This window comes from Monodelphis domestica, chromosome 2 (genome assembly GCF_027887165.1).
Source record: "Monodelphis domestica isolate mMonDom1 chromosome 2, mMonDom1.pri, whole genome shotgun sequence".
Lineage (NCBI taxonomy): Eukaryota > Metazoa > Chordata > Mammalia > Didelphimorphia > Didelphidae > Monodelphis > Monodelphis domestica.
Window position 1 is genome coordinate 291,557,337 of NC_077228.1, and position 23,779 is coordinate 291,581,115.

Consider the following 23,779-nt stretch of genomic DNA (forward strand, 5'->3'; position numbering starts at 1 on the left):
TGAGAGTAGTTGGCTCTGGGCCCTATTACAGAAACTCCTACAGTCAGGTAGTGTGCAGGGAAAGCAGGCTGTCAGAGGGAGGTGAAAGGAAAACTAGTGCAAAGACAATAGAGTGGAGGACAGAAGAACATTCTGTTGCCAGCTTCTGCTAGGGACATGGCTGTTAGTTGCACAGGGAAACTATGAAATGAGATCACAGATCTGGACTTGGAGGGACCTCTGAGGATCCAGAGTCCAACCTGCTCATTTTACAGGTAGGCAAACCGGTAGCTGGGTGGTGCAATGGAGAGAGCACTGGAGTCAGAAAGACACATTTTCTGACTTCAGATCTGGTTCTGTGACCCTGGACAAGTCACTTAACCCTGTTTGCCTCAGTTTCCTCATCTATAAAATGGAGTAGAGAAGGAAATGGCAAACAACTCCACTCTCTGCCAATAAAACTCCAAATGGTATCACAAAGAGTTGGTCAGGGCTGAAAAATAACTGAATGACAACCAAAACTGAGGTTTAGAGAAAGTGACTTGCCCAAGGTTCCAAAAGGAATGTCAGATGCCATAAGAACAAATAAAATAAACAAAGTGGTGGGGCATAACAGTAAAATTAAGTGAAGAAAAGATAAGGAAAGGATAAGAAATTAGATAATATCAATATGGTGACTCTACCTTCTCTGAAAACTACAGTAGTAGAGGCAACATGGCTTAATGGATCTTTCTGGCCAGCCTCTGGGTCAGAACTACCTGAGCTTAAGTCTTACCTTTGACACATACAGACTTTGTGGCTCTGAGGTCATTTCTTTTATTAATGTAGTCAGGAAAATCTCAAGATCACAAACCCCCTAAATTGTTAGCCTAATTAGATGGAGGGGTATTTCCTCACTGTGGATCTCTGTATACTCATGAAATCATGGAACTGGACAAAAAGTTTTAAAAAGGTGGTTAGTGTAGGAGGAGTTCTATAGAAGGCTATGACAGAAGTAATAATAGTTCTGTGGAGGGTAGATTCCCTTTCTAGGGAAGATTGATGAGAAGGCATTGGAGTCAATAAGACTGGACTTTAAATTGTGCTATTTTTGATAGGTGTTGGATATATACCCTCTAAGGCATGGTTTTCTCATGTACTGATTTAGAATCTTGATCCCTAGAGACTACGTTTCCCACAATCCCCTTTTTGTTTTCCTGTCATGTGTCATTGGTTAATTTGGTATTCAGTTTAGACTTCCTCCATGCTGGTGCTCTCTGCTGGAAGACCATCCTCTCAGTGTGGAAGAGGAAGCAGTTTTTTGCCTTTCTCTTTTTTTAAATTTCTGGTTGTTTTTTTTTTTAATTTCTCTTTGCTCTAAGTGGATTTATAATAAATAGTACTGAAATAATACTTAGAGTACTGAATATTAATTTTAATCTTTACATTTTTGGCAACTCTACAAAAGGATTTTAGAACTCAGAGTGTTGTTGTTTTTTTTTTTTAAGCTGTCAGTTTCTGCCCTGGCTGCACAACCAGACTGGCACATTAAAGCACTAGCTTGCCCCCAAACCCCGATGGTTTAAAACTGCTACTGGTTTGCAACCAAAAGCTGCTTTTCTGCTGGGAGTTTTTAAACCCCTACTCCAGCCACCCAGCTGCAGCTTGTTCCTCTAGCTCTCCTTCCGACTTCTAAGCCTTTGACAGCTGCATTTTCTACCCTGGCCTACTGGTCGATCTACTGGCCCAGCTCCCTTAATTTAGGGGACTTGGTGAAGAAGCTGCTCCCTGTCCACAGTGTGGAGAGCAGCCCAATCAACCTGACTGGCCATTCTTGCCCACAGCTTGGCCAAACCCCCTCTAAGCAGCAGGCCCACTCCTCCCCTATGGCCTTGAACTGCTACCTCAGCAGTGGCACCCCAGGCCCACCCTGGTACTGCTATTACCTCCTGTGGCTGCTGAAGCCTAGTCATGCCTGGCTTGGCTGCTCCTGCAGCTGCCACACCTCTGAACTTTCTGCCAACCTGCTCCTGTTCTAGTGGTGAATATAAGCTTCCTTTCCCCCCACCCCAGCACAGAATGGAAGCCCCCTTTACCCACTGGGCACCTGGTTGCCTATTAGCCTCTACCAGGCTTTTTTGTCTCAGCAGAGAGGGTCCTGGCTCTCTTTCAACAACCCTAGCCCGCTCCTTGCTTTACCAAACCTGCCTTATTCTGTCTCTCAGACCTGGCCAGATTTTGTTGTCATGTCCTCCATTTTGGTTTCTGGCAGTCCCTAACCATTCCCTTTACACTGAAACCCACCCCTAATCCCTTCCATTTGTAGTACTGCCACTTGGCCACTAGAGGTCAATATTGAACACTGCTTTTTTCCCTACTTTTTTCTCTCTTTTCTTCTTCCTTTCTCCCCCTCTTTTAATTTTGCCTTTTCCTGCCTAGCTACAGTGGTTTTTTGATGCCACTAGAGGTCAGCAACAAATAATTTTAAAAATTTCCCCTTTTTTTTACAAATAAAAAATCCAATTAAATCATAAAAAATAAAATAAAATAAGCTAAATACCCTCAGCTTACTCTACTCCCATCCCTTATAATAATAATAAATCAATAAATCAAATTTAAAAATAAATGAATAAAATCTTTTTTATCAAAATGCTAAGCAGCATAAATGCTACCATGCATGAAAGTCTTCTGCTTTTTTCCCAATTAGAGGCATGTAAGATTCTGAATTCCCTCCTTCTCCTTGTACTCCTGGGAAATTTTATTTTTCCGATCTTCATTCTTAAGACAAAAAATGCTACTATACGAGAGATTTAGACAAAAATGCAGGCCAACAGAAAAATTCAATAAAAATTTTCAAACACATCATCTAATGAAAAATACTGATCTCATCCAAAATAAGTATGAATTTTGCAAGCCTGATCCTAAACCACAAATAGAGGACAATCCTATTTCTCCCAAAATAGAGATGAGACACCCCTCTCGTATACATATCAGGTACAGACCCTTCTCTCTTGTACTCTGCAACTCCTGGCTGATCTTACCTCCCCTGATCCTTCTTCTAATCCCGCATACTCTCCTGTCCTTTCTCCCACACCATGACCAGCCCCAGCCCCTCTTGTTCTGCTACCATACCTGTTCCTACCCATGATGCCTCAGCATCCCCACAGTCACCTTCTAAGGAATCACAGTCATCGAATGACTCCTATAAATTCCTTTTCCAATTAAGAGAAGTGCCCAAAATAGGACATAATGGGGATGTGGTAACCCTAAAACACCATATACCATTCACTCCTCAAGAAATTAGAGAACTGAAATACATTGGACCTCATTTTGAATGCAAAACCACTGGTGGTGACCAAGAAGATGGCTGATATTTTTTATCAATATGACCTGTCCTATAAGGATTTTGAGAATTTGCTCAATGCTTTTCTAATGGAACACGAGAAAAATAAGATCATTTCTCATTTTAACAAGGTCCAGGGGTGTGGTGCAGCACACTGGCCAGCTCAGGATCCTTCATGGGATTATAAGAGTCCTGAGAACCAGTTGCAATTAAATAATTGTAGAGAGGCCATTATAACAGCTATGTGAGAACACTCCGAGGATATGGAAGCATGGTCAAAATTTGAAAGCCTTAGAAAATCCGATAATGAGACACCCTCACAATTCATGGATAAACTCATTGAGCTTGGGGGTTGGTATCTAGACATTGATATTTCTAAAGACAAAGTTATAAAGTAAATAAAGAGACATTTTGTCAACATCTCTTGCAGGGTGGTCTATGATTATTATAAGATGCATTGCCCATGGTGGTCTCAGATGGACCTTAAAGAGTTGAGGAACACTGCTGCTTATGTCTTTAAAGGCCAAAAAGGAAAACAGGAAGAGGCTAATAATGTCATAGAAACCTTGAAAAAAGAAATCAAATCTTTACAGGATAGGTTTGATAAACAAATCAAAGGGCATGATGCTCAGCCAATGATGCTAGCCCCTCTCCAAGAATCTAACTATCAGTCCCTCACCTGCCACTTCTCTCAGAAGAAGGGCCACATAATGATGAACTGTAGAGAAATTCTTATAGGAAAAATTACAGGAATGATGACTATAATGGTGATTTCAGGAATTGTAATTTTAGGACTGATAATAATAATCCTAAAGACATAAATCAGGCATCTGACAACTAATACCAAATGACCCCACAGCAGTATATTTTGAGTGGAGCTTGCCCCCAAACCACCCAGGGTGTTACTTCCCTTCGGGGGGGGGGAGCCCAAAGTACTACCCAAAGATTATGAAGGTGTAAGGGGGGGACGGTTGGGGCACAGGAATCAGAGGATACAACATTTGATTTTGCAGACCCTAATGTCTTACTGTCCATTATCCCTATCCACTGCTCCTCCTTACTGATGAGCCCCATGTAACATTAAAGATTGGTAATACTTATGATCATGATTATCTATTGGACACTAGAGCTTCCCAGTCTGTATTGAAGATTATACCTGATTCAGATTGCAGATCCATTAGCTCAGTTAATGTCATGGGGGTATCAGGGATGCCCCTACAGGTTCCCAAACTTTCCCCTAGAATAGTGTCCAAAGGACCCCTTAGTGTGGAACACTCTTTCCACTAAATGCCTGGCTCCCCCATAAATTCGCTGAGGAAAGACCTTATATGCAAGCTTAGGGCCACGATAACTTGTTCTCCAGATGGCTATAAGACACTGGAACTGCCTGAGGAATCCTTAACTTTGCTCCCTGTACTTCTTTCAGATGCTCATGAAACTAAGGAGACTCCTATTTTTGAGATCCCAACTGATATACTTGAGTCTCTCTGGGCCACATCATCTTCTGATATTGGCCTACTTAAATCGGCTATCTCTGTCCAAATTCAAACAAAATCTAGTCCACTTCCTTCCATTCCTCAGTACCTTCTTTCACAGGAGGCAACTGATGACATTACACCTATAATAAATTCATTGACTGACCAAGGCATCATAATTCCTTGTAAATCTGAATACAATACACCTTGACTTGAGCAGAACACATGAAAAAGTGTTCTAAATCTCTTATAATCAGAGAGATGCAAATAAAAACAACTCTGAGGTATCACCTCACACCTAGCAGATTGGCTAACATAACAGCAAAGGAAAGTAATGAATGCTGGAGGGGATATGGCAAAGTAGGGACATTAATTCATTGCTGGTGGAGTTGTGAACTGATCCAACCATTCTGGAGGGCAATTTGGAACTATGCCCAAAGGGCAACAAAAGAATATCTACCCTTTGATCCAGCCATAGCACTGCTGGGTCTGTACCCCAAAGAGATAATGGACAAAAAGACTTGTACAAAAATATTCATAGCTGCGCTCTTTGTGGTGGCCAAAAACTGGAAAACGAGGGGATGCCCATCAATTGGGGAATGGCTGAGCAAATTGTGGTATATGTTGGTGATGGAATACTATTGTGCTAAAAGGAATAATAAAGTGGAGGAATTCCATGGAGACTGGAACAACCTCCAGGAAGTGATGCAGAGTGAAAGGAGCAGAACCAGGAGAACATTGTACACAGAGACTAATACACTGTGGTATAATCGAACGTAATGGACTTCTCCATTAGTGGCGGTGTAATGTCCCTGAACAATTTGCAGGGATCTAGGAGGAAAAAACACTATTCATAAGCAAAGGATAAACTATGGGAGTGGAAACACCGAGGAAAAGCAACTGCCTGAATACAGCAGTTGAGGGGACATGACAGAGGAGAGACTCTAAATGAACACTCTAATGCAAATATTATCAACATAGCAATGGGTTCAAATCAAGAAAACATGTAATGCCCAGTGGATTTACGCATCGGCTATGGGGGGTGGGGGGCGGAAAAGAAAATGATCTATGTCTTTAATGAATAATGCTTGGCAATGATCAAATAAAATTAAAAAAAAAAGGAGATCACCTCAATTCAATATTACCCTTCCCTAAGATCTGACTAGAACTAGAACTAGATTAGAACTGGGGGCTAACAAGGCATTATTGTTTCTCCCTTGTTTCCCTACCCCACTAGCCAACATCTAGAAGATGGCATGGTCTCAGTTGGCTGACAATGAAGCCAGGGTTGACAGAGGTACCCAAATGCAGCCTCCTCAAAGCTGGTCTAGGAGACAGAAGGCTGGTTGGTAGGTTTGTTTTGGCAACTCATGAAACTAAATATATACTAAGGAATAAAGAGATGGCAATCGGGTAGGACATGTATTTTTATGCAAATCTTATCCATAAAAATACAACAATGAATATTTTGAAGTATAATAATTCTCAGTAATAATATACTACTACTTGCACAGAGCCTTGTTCCCCACCCCCCCAAATTTCTTTCAAGATAGATTCTTTATATTCAAATAGTTATTTTTTAGCAATAATAAAAAGAAGAAATGAATTATTTAAAATCCCACCAAAAAACAAACATTTGAGTTTATGTACACTTAGCTGGAAAATTCTGCCCAAAACATTTATTTATCCCTCTCTCTTACCTATCTTCCAATTATTCTTTTTTTCTTTTTTTTCTTTTTTTTTTAATTTTATAGTATTTATTTGATCATTTCCATGCATTTTTCATTAAAGACAAAGATCATTTTCTTTTCCTCCCTCCCACCCCCCCGTGGCTGACGCGTGATTCCACTGGTATCATATGTGTTCTTGACTCGAACCCATTGCCATGTTGTTAGGATTTGCATCAGAGTGTTCGCTCAGAGTCTTTCCTCTGTCATGTCCCCTCAGCCATTGTAGTCAGGCAGTTGCTTTTCCTCGGTGTTTCTACTCCCTCAGTTTGTCCTCTGCTTATGGATAGTGTTTTTTTCTCCTTGATCCCTGCAGATTGTGCAGGGACATTACACTACCACTAATGGAGAAGTCCATTATGTTCGATTATACCACAGTGTGTTTGTCTCTGTGTACAATGTTCTCCTGGTTCTGCTCCTCTCACTCTGCATCACTTCCTGGAGGTTGTTCCAATCTCCATGGAACTCCTCCACTTTATTATTCCAATTATTCTTAATAACAGAAATTAGATAACTATGTCTAATAATAATGATGATGATAATGATAAATGTTCATAATAATAAAAATTCCCATTTACACAGCACTTCGCAGTTTTCCAAATACCTCCTTTCTAGGAACCTAAAGTTGCTTAAATTTGGCATTTGTCCAGTTGTTTTCAATTCTGACTTTTTATAATCCCATTTGGGGTTTTCTTGGTAAAAATACTACAGTGGTTTGCCATTTCCTTCCCTAGATTGTTTTACAGATGAGGAACTGATACAAATGAGGATAAGTTACTTACCCAGGGTCACATAGCTAGTAAAAATCCAGAGGCCAAATTTGAACTGAGGAAAATGAGTCTTTTCAATGTAAGCCCTGTGCTCTAGCACAGCCCAGCTGCCCTTTGCTTAAGCCTAGGCAAACCCAAAGTAGGTAGTATTAATATTATTCTCTTTATTTAATTAGGTAGGAAATTAAAAGCTAATTCTCTGTGAACATACTACTAGTAAGTGGACACAGACCCAGATTTCTAACTTTTAAGTCCAAAGCTCTTTCTGGTCTATCAAATGGCATGCACATATGGGCCAGTACTTCAAGGCGTTTCATCTTCTCCCTTCAGATTTATTAAACAGTGAAACTTTTACTAAGTTCTATTTTCCATCTGCATTCTTTTTTGTTGTTCCTACAAAATTTTTCTGCCTGAAATTCGAAATTGCTTAAGCTGGGCAAAAAAAAAAAGAGAGAGAGAAAGAAAAGAAGTCAAGACGACTCAATTCAAGCCATATGGATCAGCCTCATACCCAAAAGAAATTCTTAATGGTAGTTTCTTTCAGCTGTGGATTCTGCCACTTTCTTGAGCATCTAGTCTACAAATGTACTGTCGCAGTGTGACAGCAGTGGGGAAGAAACAGAGCAAGGCACCAAGAAGAAAGGCATGGACTTAGTATCCAAAGGCAGCTGCTTCTGGCTGTCACTCCTGGGTGACTCTGAATGCCATTTGCTCACTCAGAGTTTCTGTGGCCTCATAACTGAAAAACAGCAGACAGAACAGAACTGGAGATGGGAGTTGGCCCTACGGCGTGGAGAAACTTCCTAACAGTTAGGCATGTCCCAGAATGCACTGAGTGGTCTGAAGAGGTCATGCTTCCCAATCCTGTGGAAGTCTTCAAGCAGCGGCTGTGCAATAGCTTGTTTGGGATACCATAGAAGGGATTCTAGGTCATATCTGAGCCGGACAAGGTGGTCTCTTGTATGTCTCCCAACTCCCATTTCTCTGGAAGGCCTTCCCTAGCTGATCTCATAGGTAATGGTGAGATGATATGGGTAAAGTGGGTCATAAATATTAACACAGTGTATAAAGGGGGCAGCTGGGTGGCTCAGTGGATTGAGAGCAGGCCTAGAGACATGAAGTCCTGGATTCACATGTGGCCTCAGACACTTTTGAGCTGTGTGACCTTGGGCAAGTCACTTAACCTCCATTGCTTAGCCCTTATGGCTCTTCTGCCTTGGAACCAATGCTTACTGTTGAGTCTAAAATGGAAGGTAAGTGTTTTGTTTTGTTTTTTTAAGTACATAGTAAGTACTCAACAAATTTGAAAAAAGTATATGTAAAGCGTTTTTTTAAAACTGTAAAGGCACTTAAAACACTAAACAAATATAAATCACATGGATCTAAATCTTTTACTTCACTTTGCCAGCAAAGAGTACATCATTATTTCAGTTATTTGTTGTTCTTATTGTGTTTTATTTTAAGCTCCTCAGTGTAGTACAATGAATAAAGCTCTGGATTTGCAGGCAGAATTTGAGGTTAAAACAGAGCTAATACTTTCCTACTTCAAAAGATTGTTGTGAGAATCAATTTAGATGTCTATAAATCATTCTGAATCAATTATTGTTATTAATTCATTCCAGATTCTCTATCCATTTTAAATCCTAGGACCATGTGAGATACTGCAAGAATCAAGTCCAAAATGTCTTCTTCTAGAATATTCATTAGTATAAAATCAAATAAAAGCTCACCAAAATCTTCATTGGCTCCATCACTTTTCTTGTGATTATACCAGGAGAAACTAAGCGAATGGTTTCTAAAACACACCATTTGATTAGTGGAAGTTTCTTCAAGTCTTTTTCTGAAATCTTAATATTATTTTTACCTGTGGAAAAAGCAAAAAGATCACAGTGGAATGAAAGATTTGGGAAAGCAAATTTTCTATAAGCTTAACAACACCTAGGAGTAAATCCTACTTCAAAGAAATGTATTTTAATACTGGAGGTATGCCAAATTAAATAACAATTCACCCTTTTCTTTATTTATTTCTTCAAGTAGCTCATAGTTATAAAGTGCCTAAAGATTTGGAAAGCAATTTACATATATTACCTCATTTCATCCTGATAACAATCCAAGAAGGTAAGGGCTCTTAATGCTTCTATTTTACTGGTGAGGAAGCCAGAGCTAGGAGCATTTAAGTAAATGGCCTGGTCTTAAATAGGTAGTAATTGTCTAAGGCAAGATATGAATGCAGGTCTTCCCGAGTTCAAGACCCACCTTCTATCCAATATGCCACTCAGACAGGATAATGTAATAATTATTGTTTTTTTGTAATAATTATTCTAAATGAAGTACAAAAGAAGTAGCAGGCCATAATAATACTAGACCTATTGTAAAATTATGCCATGAACTATATAGCTTATCTTTAGTATGACTCAGTCTCCTTGTGATAAGGCCACTAGACCATAGCCAGTTAGAGAGGTGGTCAGTGGGGAACTGTTTCTTCTGCTGATTTGGCTTCCCACACCATCTGGGGAAGGATTAACAGGACTGGCAATATCAGCATAGAAAGGGCGAAAAGGAAGGCTCCTGCCTCTCTCTTGTCACCACTCCACCTGCCTTGTCCCTGAATACTCTATCATTCCTTTCAGAAGGTCCAAAAATAGCACCAAGAAATCATTAAGTGACATATTCATTCCACCCAGAATGTCACCTTTGAATGAAGGTGCTTCGATGCTTTCTTGAATTGGTGCCCATGTATTATTTAATACTTAAAATGCCAGCTACTTGAAAGAAGGATCAGGATTAAGCATCCTAAAGCCCTCAGGTCCCTTCAGTCAAAATAAAATAGAAATTTGGGGCAATGATGCAGGTAACAGACAGAAATGCTTGGGTTTTGACCTGAATTATTTGGACAGCTGCCTCAGCTTTCAATCTTATTTTGGTCAAGAGAGTTCAACAAAAGTTAAATAGCAGCGCTTGTTAAATGGGGCAGCTAGATGTAGGCCTGCAGGCAGAAAGACCTGAGCTTAAATCTGGCCTCAGAAATTGACTAGGTGGGTCAGTCACTTCATCCTGTTTGCCTCAGTTTCCTCACCTGCCAAATGAGCTGAAGAAGGAAATGGCAAACCACTCCAGAATCTTTATCAAGAAAACCCCTAACAAGGGGGAAGCTGGGTGGCTCAGTGGATTGAGAGCCAGACCCAAAAATGGGAGGTCCTGGGTTCAAATCTAGCCTCAGACACTTCCCAGCTGTATGACCCTGGGCAAGTTACTTAACCCCCATTGCCTAGCCCTTACCACTCTTCTGCCCTGGAGTCAATAGATGGAAGGTAAGGATTTAAAAAAAAAAAAAAAGAAAGAAAATCCCTAACAAGGTGGCAAAGAACTGGGCATGACCAAAAAGACTACAGAACAATCTAATAATAAGAATAACCAATTTTACTTTATACTCAATCTGTAGTATGTTGAGTTAGGGTGGGAGTATATTTCACTGGATGTGAAAAAGCACACAGTTCCTACAATAAATAAAACCAGATAAAACTGGTTTTATCACTTAATAAGTCAGATTACAGGGTTTTGAATCCCTATCAGTACAACCCCAGAGGATCCTGCCTGTCTCCACTGAGTGATGTTTAGTAATCTCAAGACCACAGTACACCTAGTCCATCAGCAAGTCAAAATCCTGGTACTATTTGTTTATTTAGCTGCAGATATAGATCCCAGTCCTATTTTTCAGCCTATACCTCCTTTGTTTTAAATTAGGGTTTATACATATAATTTATGTTTTTAAATTTACCAATTACATTTAAAATATTTTTACAATCATTTTTAAAGTTTTGAGTCCCAAATTTTCTCTCCCTTCTGTCCCTCCCTCTTCTTGAGAAGATAAATAATATGACAATGATTATACATATGAAGTCACACATACTGTATTTCCATATTAGCTGTGCTGCAAAAGAAATCCAGATCCCCCTAAAAAACCCCAAAAGTAAAGTTGATGTTGTTGTTTTTAAGTTTGCTTCCATCTGCATTCAGATCTCTCTCTCTCTCTGTCTCTCTCTCTCTGTCTCGGTCTCTCTCTCTAACTCCCTTAGATAACATTTTTCATCCTGGGTCCTCTGGAACTGCCTTGAATCGCTGTCTTGTTCAGAAGAGCTATTGATCATCTTTATGATGTTGCTGTTACCATCTACAATGTCTTCCCTTTGCCTCAGTTTAAAGATATAGACTTCCTAGATTTTTCTGAAACTAGTTAGCATTTCTTAGTCAATAGTATTCCACCACAATCACATATCACAACCTGTTCAGTTATTCCCCAATTGATGGGCATCTCCTCAAATTCCATTTCTCTACCACTACAAAAGCAAGTTACCATAAAGGTTTTGGCACAAATAGGTCATATCCCCTATTTTTTTTTATCTCATTAGGATAAAGACCTAGGATTAATATTATTGAGTTAAAAGATTATGCAGTTTTATAGCTCTTTGAGCATCATTCCAAAATCTTCTCCAGGAAGATGGGAACAATTTACAACTCCATCAACTGCATATGAGTGTCCCAATTTTTCCACACACCCTCTAGCATTAGCCTTTTTTCTTTTCTGGAATATTAACAATATGATAAATGTGATGCAGTATCTTAGAGTTATTTTAATGTGCATTTCTGTAATCAATAGTGATTTGGAATATTTTTCATGTGACTATGATGGCTTTGATTTATTCTTCTGGAAAATGTCTGTTCGTATTCTTTGACCATTTATCAACTGGGAAATGACACTTATTTTTATAAGTTTGGTTCAGCTCCCCATATATTTGAGAAATGAAGCTTTTATCAGAGTAACTAGCTGTAAATTTTTTTTCAGTTTCCCATTTTCCTTCTAATTTTGGCTATGTTAGTTTTGTCTGTGCAAAAGCCTTTTAATTTCATGCAATCAAAATTATTTATTTTAGTTCCCATGATTCTCTTTATCTCTTCTTTAGTCATAAACTCTTCCCTTAACCATAGATCTGACAAGTACATTTTCCTATGCCTCCTTAATTTACTTAGGATGTCACCCTTCATATCTAAATCATTTATCCATTTTCACCTTATCTTGGAAAAGGTGTGAGATATTGGTCTATGCTGAGTTTCTACCAAACTGCTTTCTGGTTTTTCCAGCAATTTTTGTTAAATGTTTAGTTCTTTCCCCCAAATCTTGAATTTTGGGAGTATATCAAATACTAGATTCTTATGGTCATTTACTACTATGTACTATGTGCCTAATTTATTCCACTTATCCACCACACTATTTCTTAGCCAGTACCAGATTGTTTTGATGACTGCTGTTTTTTAATAGTCTGAAATGTAGAATCTCTAGACCATCTTCCTTCACATTTAAAAAAATTGATTCCTTTGATATTCTTGATCTTTGTTCTGTCAGATGAATTATTATTTTTTTCTAGTTCTATAAAACAATTCTTTTGTAGTTTGATTGGCATGACACTAAAAAGTAAATTAACTTAGGTGGAATTGGCATTTTTATTATGTTGCTTTAGCCTATCCACCAGCAATTAATATTTCTCCATTTGATTAAATCTGATCTTTATCTATATAAAAACTGTTTTATACTTTTGTCCATATGATCCCTAAGTTTTTCTTGACAGGTAGATTCTTAAATATTTTATATCATCTGCAGTTATTTTAAATGGAATTCCCCTTTCTATCTCTTGCTGCTAGGGTTTGTTGGTAGTATAAAGAAATATTGGTGACTTATATGAACTTATTCTATATTTTGCAAATTTGTTGAAGTTGTTAACTATTTCAAATAGGTTTTTAATTGATTCTCTAGGTTTCTCTAAATATGCCATCATATCATCTGCAAAAAGTAATAGTTTTGTTTTTGCATTGCCTAGTTTTATTGCTTTTTCTTCTCTTGTTGCTATAGATACTAATCTAGAACAATATTGAATAACAGTGGTGATTATGGATATCCTTGCTTCACCGCTGATCTTGTTGGGAAGGCTTCAAGCTTATCCATGTTACAGATAATGCTGCACTTGGTTTTAGATATATGCTATTTATCATTTTAAGACAGGCACTATTGATTCTCATGCTTTCTAGGATTTTTAATAGGAATGGTTTTGAACTCTGTGAAAAGCTTTTTCTATATCTATTCATATATTATATGATCTTTGTTGTTTTTGTTATTTATATAGTCACTTATGCCGATAGTTTTCCTAATATTGAACAAGTCCTGCATTCCTGGTATAAATTCTACCTAGTCATAGTATATGATTTTTCTGATATATTTTGGTAATCTTCTTGGTTGTATTTTATTAAAAATTTCTGCATCAATATTCATTAAGGAAATTGGTCTAGAGTTTTCTTTGCCCTGGTTTAGGTGTCAGAACCATATTTATATCATAAAAGGAATTTTGTAGCAATTCTTTACATTTTTTCAAACAGTTTATATGGTATTGGGATTAATCATTCCCTAAATTGGTTTGCAAAATGGAACAAGAATTCACTTGTATATCCATCTAGGTGGTGGGAGATAGTGGAGGAGTGGGGGAGCCAAGACAGAGGAGGAGAGTTATCAATGAAGCATAACTCTTACAACATTCTCCTACAATTTTAAAGTAATTCCTCAAACCAAATTTTGGATTGGCAGAGACAACAAAATGTAAGAGTGAGACACTTTCCCTACCCAAGCAAGAGAGAAGATTGACAGGAGGGGTCTAGAAACCTTGCTTCTGCACCAGCCTGGAGTGGGTGGAGTGCAAAATGGCAGGCAGCAATAGCAATGGGCTTTGGAGGCAGCTGCAACAGGAAAAAAACATGTTCAGGAGCTCTTGTGCCAGAGATGATAGTAAGGGGGTCAAAGTAATCAGAAAGAGATTGCAAGAGACCCTTTGCTGGCACTGGGCACAGATGGCACTGATTGTTAACTCTATTGCCCATACAGTTCTTGGTCAAAGTTCTGTACTATAAAGGAGAGCTTCCAGTTATTCACAAGGGAGCAGAGGACCTGGTTACGGTGTCAGGGCAAAGAGAAGTCCTATAAGAGAGAAGAACAGGGGACTTGGATACAATTTCTGGGTCAAGGGACAAAAGCCAACAGGAATGGGGAGCGATGCCCTTCCTGGGCAAAGGTTGAACAGAGCCTGATCTTAATATGAAGTTCAAAGTCAAGAAACAGGTTGGGAAAATGAATAAACAACAACAAAACTTGACATTAAAAAACTACAATGTAGCAGGAAAGACCAAGACATAAACTCAGAAGAAAACAATAATGTGGATACAGTTATATTAGAAAAATACTAATTGAACCCAAGCCCAATAAGAATTCCTAGAAGAGCTAAAGAAAGTGATAAGCCTGGTAATTGGGAAATGAGAGTGATATAAGGTGTGCCACTTTGCCTTCTCAAATACACTGGGTGTAACTTCTATGCCTCTAAAGCAAGATTTCAGTCACTTTCATTAAAAACTGTACTGCAGTATTTTCTATCATCTTCCCTGAATTGTTGATGCTTTTAAAATCATGAATCACAACCTAATCTTAATATTTTCTCATATCTATGGCTTTCTAAATCATTTGGGGGGGTCATCTCATTTATGGCCAAAATGAAAGGAAAAAAATGACTTTTTAAATATGTTCAGCAATCTTTTGATATTACTTAATGTGAGAACAACAGTTTTTAAATTCACCTTTTAAAACCAATCAGGCCTGATGCTTGAAAGAAGATGTGTCTGAGAGACAACTAAAATTATATCCAAAAGAGAATAAGATTTACTACTTGAATGAACTACACACACAAGGGAAAAACACACAGATAAATTAGGGTTATATGTGATATGTTGTTAAATGCCAAGATGATTTTCCTTTAGTTCCTGACTTGATAAAAAGTATATTTGCTGATTATTTTTTGTTTAAAAGTAAAAAAGAAATTAAATTTCTATTTTACTTATATATTTCTAAAAAATACATAGCATTTTAAAGTTAATAAAGTGCTTTACATATGTGAACTCGTTTGGTCCATACTACATCAAATAAGGCAGATGGTACTGTTATCCTCATTTTAAACATAAAGAAACTGAGGCAAAGCAAGGTTAAGTGATTTACTCAGGGTCACACTACTAGTAAGTGTCTGATGCTGGATTTGAACTTGGGTCTTCCTATTGCTTGTTCTCTTTCTAGGTGATAGCACCTACTAGTAGCTGATATTAATGAACAGTTTGGATGGCATTTCTTCTACATTTACTACATTTTTTTACAGAAATACACAAGAAAAATCTGTAGTTTTCTTATGATTCCAGAGACCTTAATGCATTAAGAGAATAATATTAACTTAAAGCTAATTACTATTAAGCACAATTCAATTCTACTTAAGGAGTACATTAGGACCTCGTTCTATGAAAACTCAACACATGAGCATTTATATGAATTTCAATTTTAAAAAACCAAAGAAAGAAAAATACAAAAAACAAAAATTTTTATTATGTGCTAAACATGACTCATTTTCCAAAGCTGATTAAAGTCTTACAACAATTTTCCAATCACACTTATTCGAAGAAGAGTTTTTATAACAAGCCATTATTGGGTCAGAGCAGCACTTCTCTTTGTTTCATCAATGCTATTTAATTATTAATAATGGCCCCAATATAAGAGTAGTGATGCTGGTAGTTCTTGTAAGCCTAAGAAAAGTCATAAGGTGTTTAGATATGTTCATATAAAATATTTATAAAATAATAAGAGTTCCTGGTTCATATGCAATTTTCAATTAATGCTGAATTAATGCTAAGTATCTCAGAATGTAGTGGTTATATAGAAGGATGTCCTACTATATTTATGCCAACTAAAAAGACAAAAATGAAAATGCCTCTTCTTTTAAGGCCCCCCAACCAAGTCCACTGAGGGTGGGGAACAATACCTACACAGATAAGGAAAGATAGAACATATACAAACTAAATACAAAATAGCCCAAGGAAAGACAGCAAAAGGACAGTAAAAAACTGGAGTCACCAAACCAAAAAATTCCCAGGCATATTTCAGATCATTTTAATGTAGCTGCAGAATTATAACTAACAAGTTCCCCAAATGTTCTAAGCACTCATCAAGGCCTAGGTAGTAACATCCTTTTAAAGAAATGGAGCCAAGATGGTAGCTTAGTAGCAGTGAAAGCTGTAATCACTTTGACAATGCTTCCAAACCAATCTTTTAAAATTACCTCAAAGATAATAAGGAAAAAGATTTGTACAAAAATATTTATAGCCACACTCTTTGTGGGGGCAAAAAATTTGAAAATGAAGGGGTGTTCATAGATTGGAGAATGGCTGAACAAACTGTGGTATATGTTGGTGATGGAATATTATTCTGCTGAAAAGAATAATGAACTGTAGGAATTCTATGTGAAATAGAAAGACCTCTAGGAATTGATGCAGAGAAAAAGGAGCAGAACCAGTAGAATATTATACACAGAGACTGATACATTATGGCACAATCAAATGTAATAGACTTTTGTACTAGCATGGACAGTCCAGAGGAACTAAGAAGAAAGAATGCTATACATCCAGAGAAATAACTGTGGGAGCAGAAACACAGAAGGAAAACATGACTGATCATGTAGTTCAATGGGGATATGATTAGGGTTTTTATGTTAAAAGATCACTCTACTGCAAATATGAATAACATGGAAATTGGTTTTGAACAATGATGCATGTATAATCCAGTGGAATTGCTTGTCAGCTCCCAAGAAGGGGTGAGAGGAGAAGTGCCAAGGGAGGGGGGAAGAGGGGGGAGGGTGGAATAATGAATCCTGTGACCAAGGAGAAATATCCTAAATTTTAAAAAAATACCTCAAAATGACAAGAGTCAAAAACTAAAAGCAAGATGGAGTGAGAGACCTCTCTCTCTGAACACAATTTGAAAGGTAGGCAGAGAGAATTGATTATAATTGTATAAGGGAGAACTGGAAGCAAGACTTCACACAGAGGAGTGCTGGCTGACTACATCACCACCTACCTGTGCCAGGTTCTATGACTTGGCAAAGCCCAACTTTGGGATCCTAGAACCCAGGCTACAGCAACAAAAGAGCACCTCAGATTAATCCCTTGAAGTCCCAGGTACTGCCACCAGCTCAAAGTGAGATCTGGAAGGCCATAGTGCCCCAGGGAAAAATAGCTCACAGTTCTGAGCCCTGCAAGTTAGCAGCAGAGGAAACAGAATCAGCAGCTTTCAGAATTCCCAGTCCACAAAAACAAAAACCAACTCCTAGCCCTAGAAAATTTCTATGGCAACACACATCTAAACACAGAATCAACAGGGGACAGTGAGATCCAAGCAACCACATGCAAAACTTCAAAGAAAATTAGAAACTGATCTCAAGCTCTGAAAAAACCTGAAAAATGAAATTTAAAAATCAAATAAGACAGGTTGAAGAAAATAGGAAAAAGAAATGAAAGTAATGCAAAAAAGAAAATAACAGCTTCAAAAGCAAAATTGGACAACTGGAAAAAGAGCCCATATATCCAATGAAGAAAAGAATTAAAAAAAAAAAAACAGAATTGACCTATTGGAAAAATGGGCAAAAAAATCCAATGAAGAAAACAGTGCCATGAAAAATAGAATGGACCAAATGGAAAAGGATAATCAAAAAGGTCATGGAAGAAATTCAGTCTTTAAAAATTAGAAATGGACAAATAGAAGCTAATGACTTCATAAGACATCAAGAAACAATAAAACAAAATCAGAAGAAAATATGAAATATCTCATTGAAAAAAATTGGAAAATAGATTCAGGAGAGACAATTAAAGAATTATTGGACTACCTGAGATTCATGACCAAAAAAACAAAGCCAATACTTTATTTACAAGAAATTATCCAAGAAAACTCACTGATATTCTTGAATAAGAGGATAAAAGAGAAATTAAAAGAATCCACAGGTTGACTCCTACAATAAATCTATTTAGGAGAAAAGTTGTAAACAGCCAGAAAGAAACAATTCAAATATCATGGAGCCCCAGTCAGGATTACAAAGGATCTGGAAGCTTCCACTCTGAAGGACTAGAAAGCAAGGGGCCTGGGTTTACAACCAAGAATCACCTACTCATTAAAACTGGCTAAATTATTTCAGGGAAAAATATAAGATCATTTAAAAATAGATAATTTCCAAGTATTCCTGAAGAAAAAAAAAACATTTAAACAGAAAATTTGATGTCCAAAAAGAAAAAATAGTACAGCAAACATTAGATCAGTACCTCACCTATACCAAGATAAGGTAAAATTGGGAAATCATTTAAACACAGAGTGATATTTATTTTAAGTAACTTAGGGGAACACAGAATAATTTATCTGCCAGATCTATGGAGATGGGAAGAATGTATGACTAGACAAGAGATAGAGAACATTACAAAATGTAAAATGAATAATTTTTATTATATTAAATTTAAAAGGTTTGTACTAATAAACCCAATGCAATCAAGATTAGAAGGAAAAGAACAAACAGAAAAAAAATTATAACAAATTTATCTAATAAAGATTTTATTTCTCAAATGCTTAAAGAACTAAGTCAAATTTATAAGCATCCAAGGCATACCCCAAATAATAAATGGTTAAAGGATATGAATAGGCAGTTTTCAGTGAAATCAAAGTTATCAATAATCATACAAAAAACTTTCTAAATCACTCTTGATTAGAAAAGGGCAAATTAAAACAACTCTGCAGTAACACTTCATACCTATTAGACAGGCCAATATGACAGTAAAGGAAAATGATAAGTGTTGGATGAGATGTGACAAAATTGGAAAACATTTTGCTGGTAGAGTTGTGAACTGATCCAGTCATTCTGAATGACAATTTTGAATTATGTCCAAAGGGCTATAAAAGAATGTATACCCTTTGATATAGTAATACCTCTACTGGGTCTGTGTCCCAAAGAGATAAAAATGAACAAAAATATTTATAACTGTTCTTTTTGTGGTGGCAAAGAAATGGAAACTAAAGAGGTATCCCTCAACTGAGGAACAGCTGAACAAATTGTGGTATATGATGGTGATAGAATATTATTGTACTATAAGGAATGATGAACAGGATGATTTCAAAAATCTGGAAAGACCTATGTGAACTGATGAAGTGAAATAAGTATAAGCAGAAGAATATTATACACAGTAACTGCAATATTGTGGAACAATGAAATGTAATACATTTGCTACTAACAGCAATACAATGACTCAGTACAATTCTGAGTTCTGAAAAAGAATTCTAGACACCTCCAGAAAAAGAACTGTTGGAGTAGAAATGCAGATGAAAACATATGATTTATCACTCATTTATTTGGGTATATATTTGGAGGATTTTGTTTTATAAAATTATTTACTTATAAAAACAAATAATATGGAAATATGTTTTGTATAATAATACATGTATAACCCAGACTGAATTGCTTGCCAGTTCCAGGAATGGGGAGGGAAGAAGAGAGGAAGACAATATGGATCATATAACTTTGGAAAACTAATGTGGAAATTTGTTATTAAAGTATCATCCTTTTAACAAACTTTTGTGGAACACCCACTATGTGTAAGGCATGGAGTTAGTTACTAATCAGATGAATTTAGGCTGCTCTCAGGAAGCCTATAATCTAATGGGGTGGGGATTTAGGAATGTAGAAGACAAACCAAATTACAACAGGAGGGGAGATATCATTTGAAATGTGAAGGAAACAGCTTTGAAGAAGAGAAGGGCAATTAGAAGGTTTTGTATGATTAGAATTTGAACCTCAGGACTCTCTCCCAGCATCCCACTTTCAGGCTTGCATCCTTACATTTTGGAGATGAAGTTTGTGTTTGATGCGGCCCCTCTCTCTCTTTACCCACAAATGTGTCTGGGAAAACTGCCTTTACTCAGACTTCTTGTATTTTCTTCTACTTCAAGTGATTATTAATAAATCTTATAAAATATAATACTTAATATTACAATTTCATGAAGGAGATGGTACCTGAGACAAGTTTCAAAAGAAGGGGGAAACTACTGCAACAGATGACTATGGGGAAGGAGTTTATTGTGGGAATAGGAGGCAACAGAAACAAAAGAAAGAAGATGAGATAAATGAATAAAAATGGGAACTGAAGAATACATGTATTCTTAATGTTATTGTGAAACAACACTGAGAAATCTTCCATAGGGAATATATAGAGACTAATCAGACTCACCAAAGAATTACTCTGGTTTCACTAAATCTTACCCCTGTTAATACAAAATTGAGGCACAAAAATGGTATTCTATGCAGATAAAAAAGTTAAATGTAAATCATTTTTTTAAACTGACTTCCCCTTTGGAGGAATTTTCAAGGACTCTTGTTGATTAGTGCAATCATGTGAAAAAAATAAATATATTGCATAGTAATTAAAATAAAAGGATTGTATTCAAGACACTTTAATTTAAAAAATAATGGATTTGTGCAAATATCTGTAACAATTAAAAATTGAACACAATGAAAATGCATTTTATTTCCTTAAAGTCTAAAGCTAAGGGAGAAAGTGTAATTTTATTAAAGAATAAAAGGTTGAAGGTGGTTTGGAGGGTTGAGAGTCAGGCCTAAGGATGTCCTGGGTTCAAATCTGGCCTCAGATACTTCCTAGCTGTGTGACTCTGAGCAAGTCACTTAACTCCCATTGTCTCACCTTTACCATTCTACCTTGGTACTAATACACAGATATGATTCTAAGACAGAAGGTTAGGATTAAAAAAAAAAAAAAGACCAGAAGGCTGAGTGGGGGAGAGGATTAAAAATGAAACTATGGTAGATTTTCCAAATATCTTTGAGTGAATACTTCTTTTTATTATGACTTTTAGAAATGGCTTGGTAACTACATTGTGCATTTTTCAATGCACATCTGTGGTCTGGACTTCTAATGTTTTGTGTCTAAAATTAGAATGCTCAGCTTGAAAGAGTGCCAAGGTAATCATGAAAAGGGCTGGAGCCTAAAGGAAGGAGATCAGGCCCAGGATGGAATACAGACCAGGAAAGAAACTGTGGATGATGAGTTTGGGTAAAGAAACCATCTGTTTAACTCCTGGCAGAAATACAATAAAGGTTCAGGTCTTAGGCTAGAAAAAGTATATGACAGAAAATAATACAAGACTGTGGTATTAGGAATAATAAAAATCATACTTCGAATATTATGAACAATTCTCATAATCAGAGCGTAAAAAAAGTATACCTTACTTTACTCTTTATAGTACTTGACAGTTTTTCAAAGCTTTTCCATATAACATCTCATTTCATCCTCTTCATAATTCTCTGGGACAGAGAGGGCAGATATGATTACCCATTTTACAGATGGAGAGAACGAAACTTAAAGATGCTATGATTTTCCTAAAATCACACAGCTAGTAAGGAATGGGATCCACACTAACATCAGTGCTCTCTCACTCTCAGGTAAATGGAATCTCCATCTCTCATCTGTGTACCTTTGCACTGGCTTTGCCTCATGCCTGGAATGTCCATTCACCTTACCACACTGTCTCTTGGAACTCCTGGCTTCCTTTCAGCTCAAGTACCATTTTTTTACATTAGGGTTTTACTATTTCCCTTAGCTACTAATGCTATTTTCATCAAGAGTACCTTGTATCAATTTTGTGTATGTTTTATATGAAATATGTAATAAATAATTACATATAAGTATATTATATACACATATATAATTATACATTTTTTCTCCCCTGTTAGAATGTTGACTTCTTATGGTGAGGGATAATTTTTTTTTTGTAGTCTCAACTTCTAGCATAGTACTTGGCATGTAGTAGGATATTATTAGTATATAGTAAATTATATTAATTACAAGTTATGGCTATATTATCAAAGAAGATGTAGGTACAGCAGATAATAATGACAAAATTAAGACGCTATGAGATACTGTGTATTACTAAAGAAACATAAAACAAGATTAGCTATAACAAATAATTATCCTTCAAGACGATGTAACCAAGGCATATTCCTCTGGACCTGGCTAAAAAATATTCCTCAAAATGGGTCTTGATCAATGATACCTGTAAAACCCAGTGGAATTGCTCATTAGCTATTGGAGGGGGGCAGGAGGAGGGGAGGGAAAAAACATGAATCATGTAACCATGGAAAAATATTCTAAATTAATTAATTAAATAAACTTAATTTTAAAAAGGATTCCTCAAAAGTTGCTTGAAAATTACTTCTAAAAAAAGTAATGGTGCCTTTTTAATCAGTCTTGGATAAATCAAGGATGTCCATTATAACCATTATCATTTGTTATGGTTCAAGAAATTCTAGCACAGCAAAATGAAAAGAAAAAAAAATAAGGCAATAACCATGGAAAAAGAAGTAAACAAAACTATTACTTTTGAGAGAAAATATGAAGGTAAGGAAAACTAATACTGAATTGTATTAATTTTAGTAGTATTTCTACATGAAATCATTTTCCCATTTGGTCCCCCCAGGGACAGACAGAAACTGATACTGCTTCTAGACTGGGGTTCCTCCCAGTCTGTAGGCTATCAGATTAGGTTAAAACCTTTGTCTTTGTTAATATCTTGAAAGAATTAAAGGCACATTTAACCTTGACCCATATGAAATGAAAGTTGGCCCAGCCACTGGATAGGGAAGAAAGGGTGTGCTGACATTTTTCTTGTTTGAAATAGACCTACCTCCCCTTTGATGAAGTAATGAGAGAGGAGTTGGGGTCTCTAAGTCCACATCTTCTTTTGAAATATTCACTAACAGGGACTCTCATGGGAGTTCCAAAGGTGGAACTGTAAGACCAATCAGAAAGAGGACACAACTCTCTTTATAAACAAGAGACAAGACTCACAAGGGGTCTTTTTTGAGAAAGGAGGCTTGCAAAAGATCTACTTTTTTGTTCATGTTAATAAACTATGTTATTTTCAGAGAAATGGCCTCATCTTTATTGGTGAAAATCTGGACCCTACAATGGTCTAGCTAAAGAATCCCAAAGTTAATAATTTTCTCTTTCTCTCTCCATATGTGGGTATGTCTGTGTGTCTGTGTGTGGTGTGTATATATGTGGTATATGTGTATATACATGTATATATATCTGTATATATATACACACACACATATAAATTTTTCTTATACCCCTAGATTCTCTGGTCATGTTAGGGAATCAATCAATTAGCAAATGTTTATTAAACAATTTCTGTGTGCTAGGCATTGTACTAAGTACTGGGGATACAATGAAAGATAGTCCCTGCCCTCAAAGAGCTTATAATCTAATGAGGAAGACAACATGCATACAAAGATATAAAAAGCAATCTGTATATAGAACAAATAAGAAGATAATAATTATGCAAGAGAAAGCATTAGAATTAAGAGGGGCTGGGGAAGGCTTCCAAAAGAAAATGGTCTTTTTGTTGGACCTTAAAGGAAGCCAGAGAGGTCAGTAATCCTAGCAGAGGAGGGAAACTATACCAGGTGTGTGTGTGTGTGGGGGGGGGGGAAGTAACTAGAGAAACTGCCCAAGGCCAAGATATGATGTGTCTTCTTTGTGCAATAGCCA

General features: G+C 36.8%; 1 protein-coding gene across 2 annotated transcripts in view; it reads right to left on the reverse strand.

The window, feature by feature from the left end:
* The window catches only part of LOC100014394 (24-hydroxycholesterol 7-alpha-hydroxylase), a 97,192-nt gene that overhangs the window by 29,900 nt on the left and 43,513 nt on the right, over positions 1-23,779 (reverse strand). For both annotated transcript variants that reach the window (XM_007484020.3, XM_007484021.2), the window contains one exon: positions 9,004-9,137. In XM_007484020.3, the coding sequence (XP_007484082.2) occupies positions 9,004-9,137 (134 nt within the window). The remainder of the gene's footprint in view (positions 1-9,003; positions 9,138-23,779) is intronic.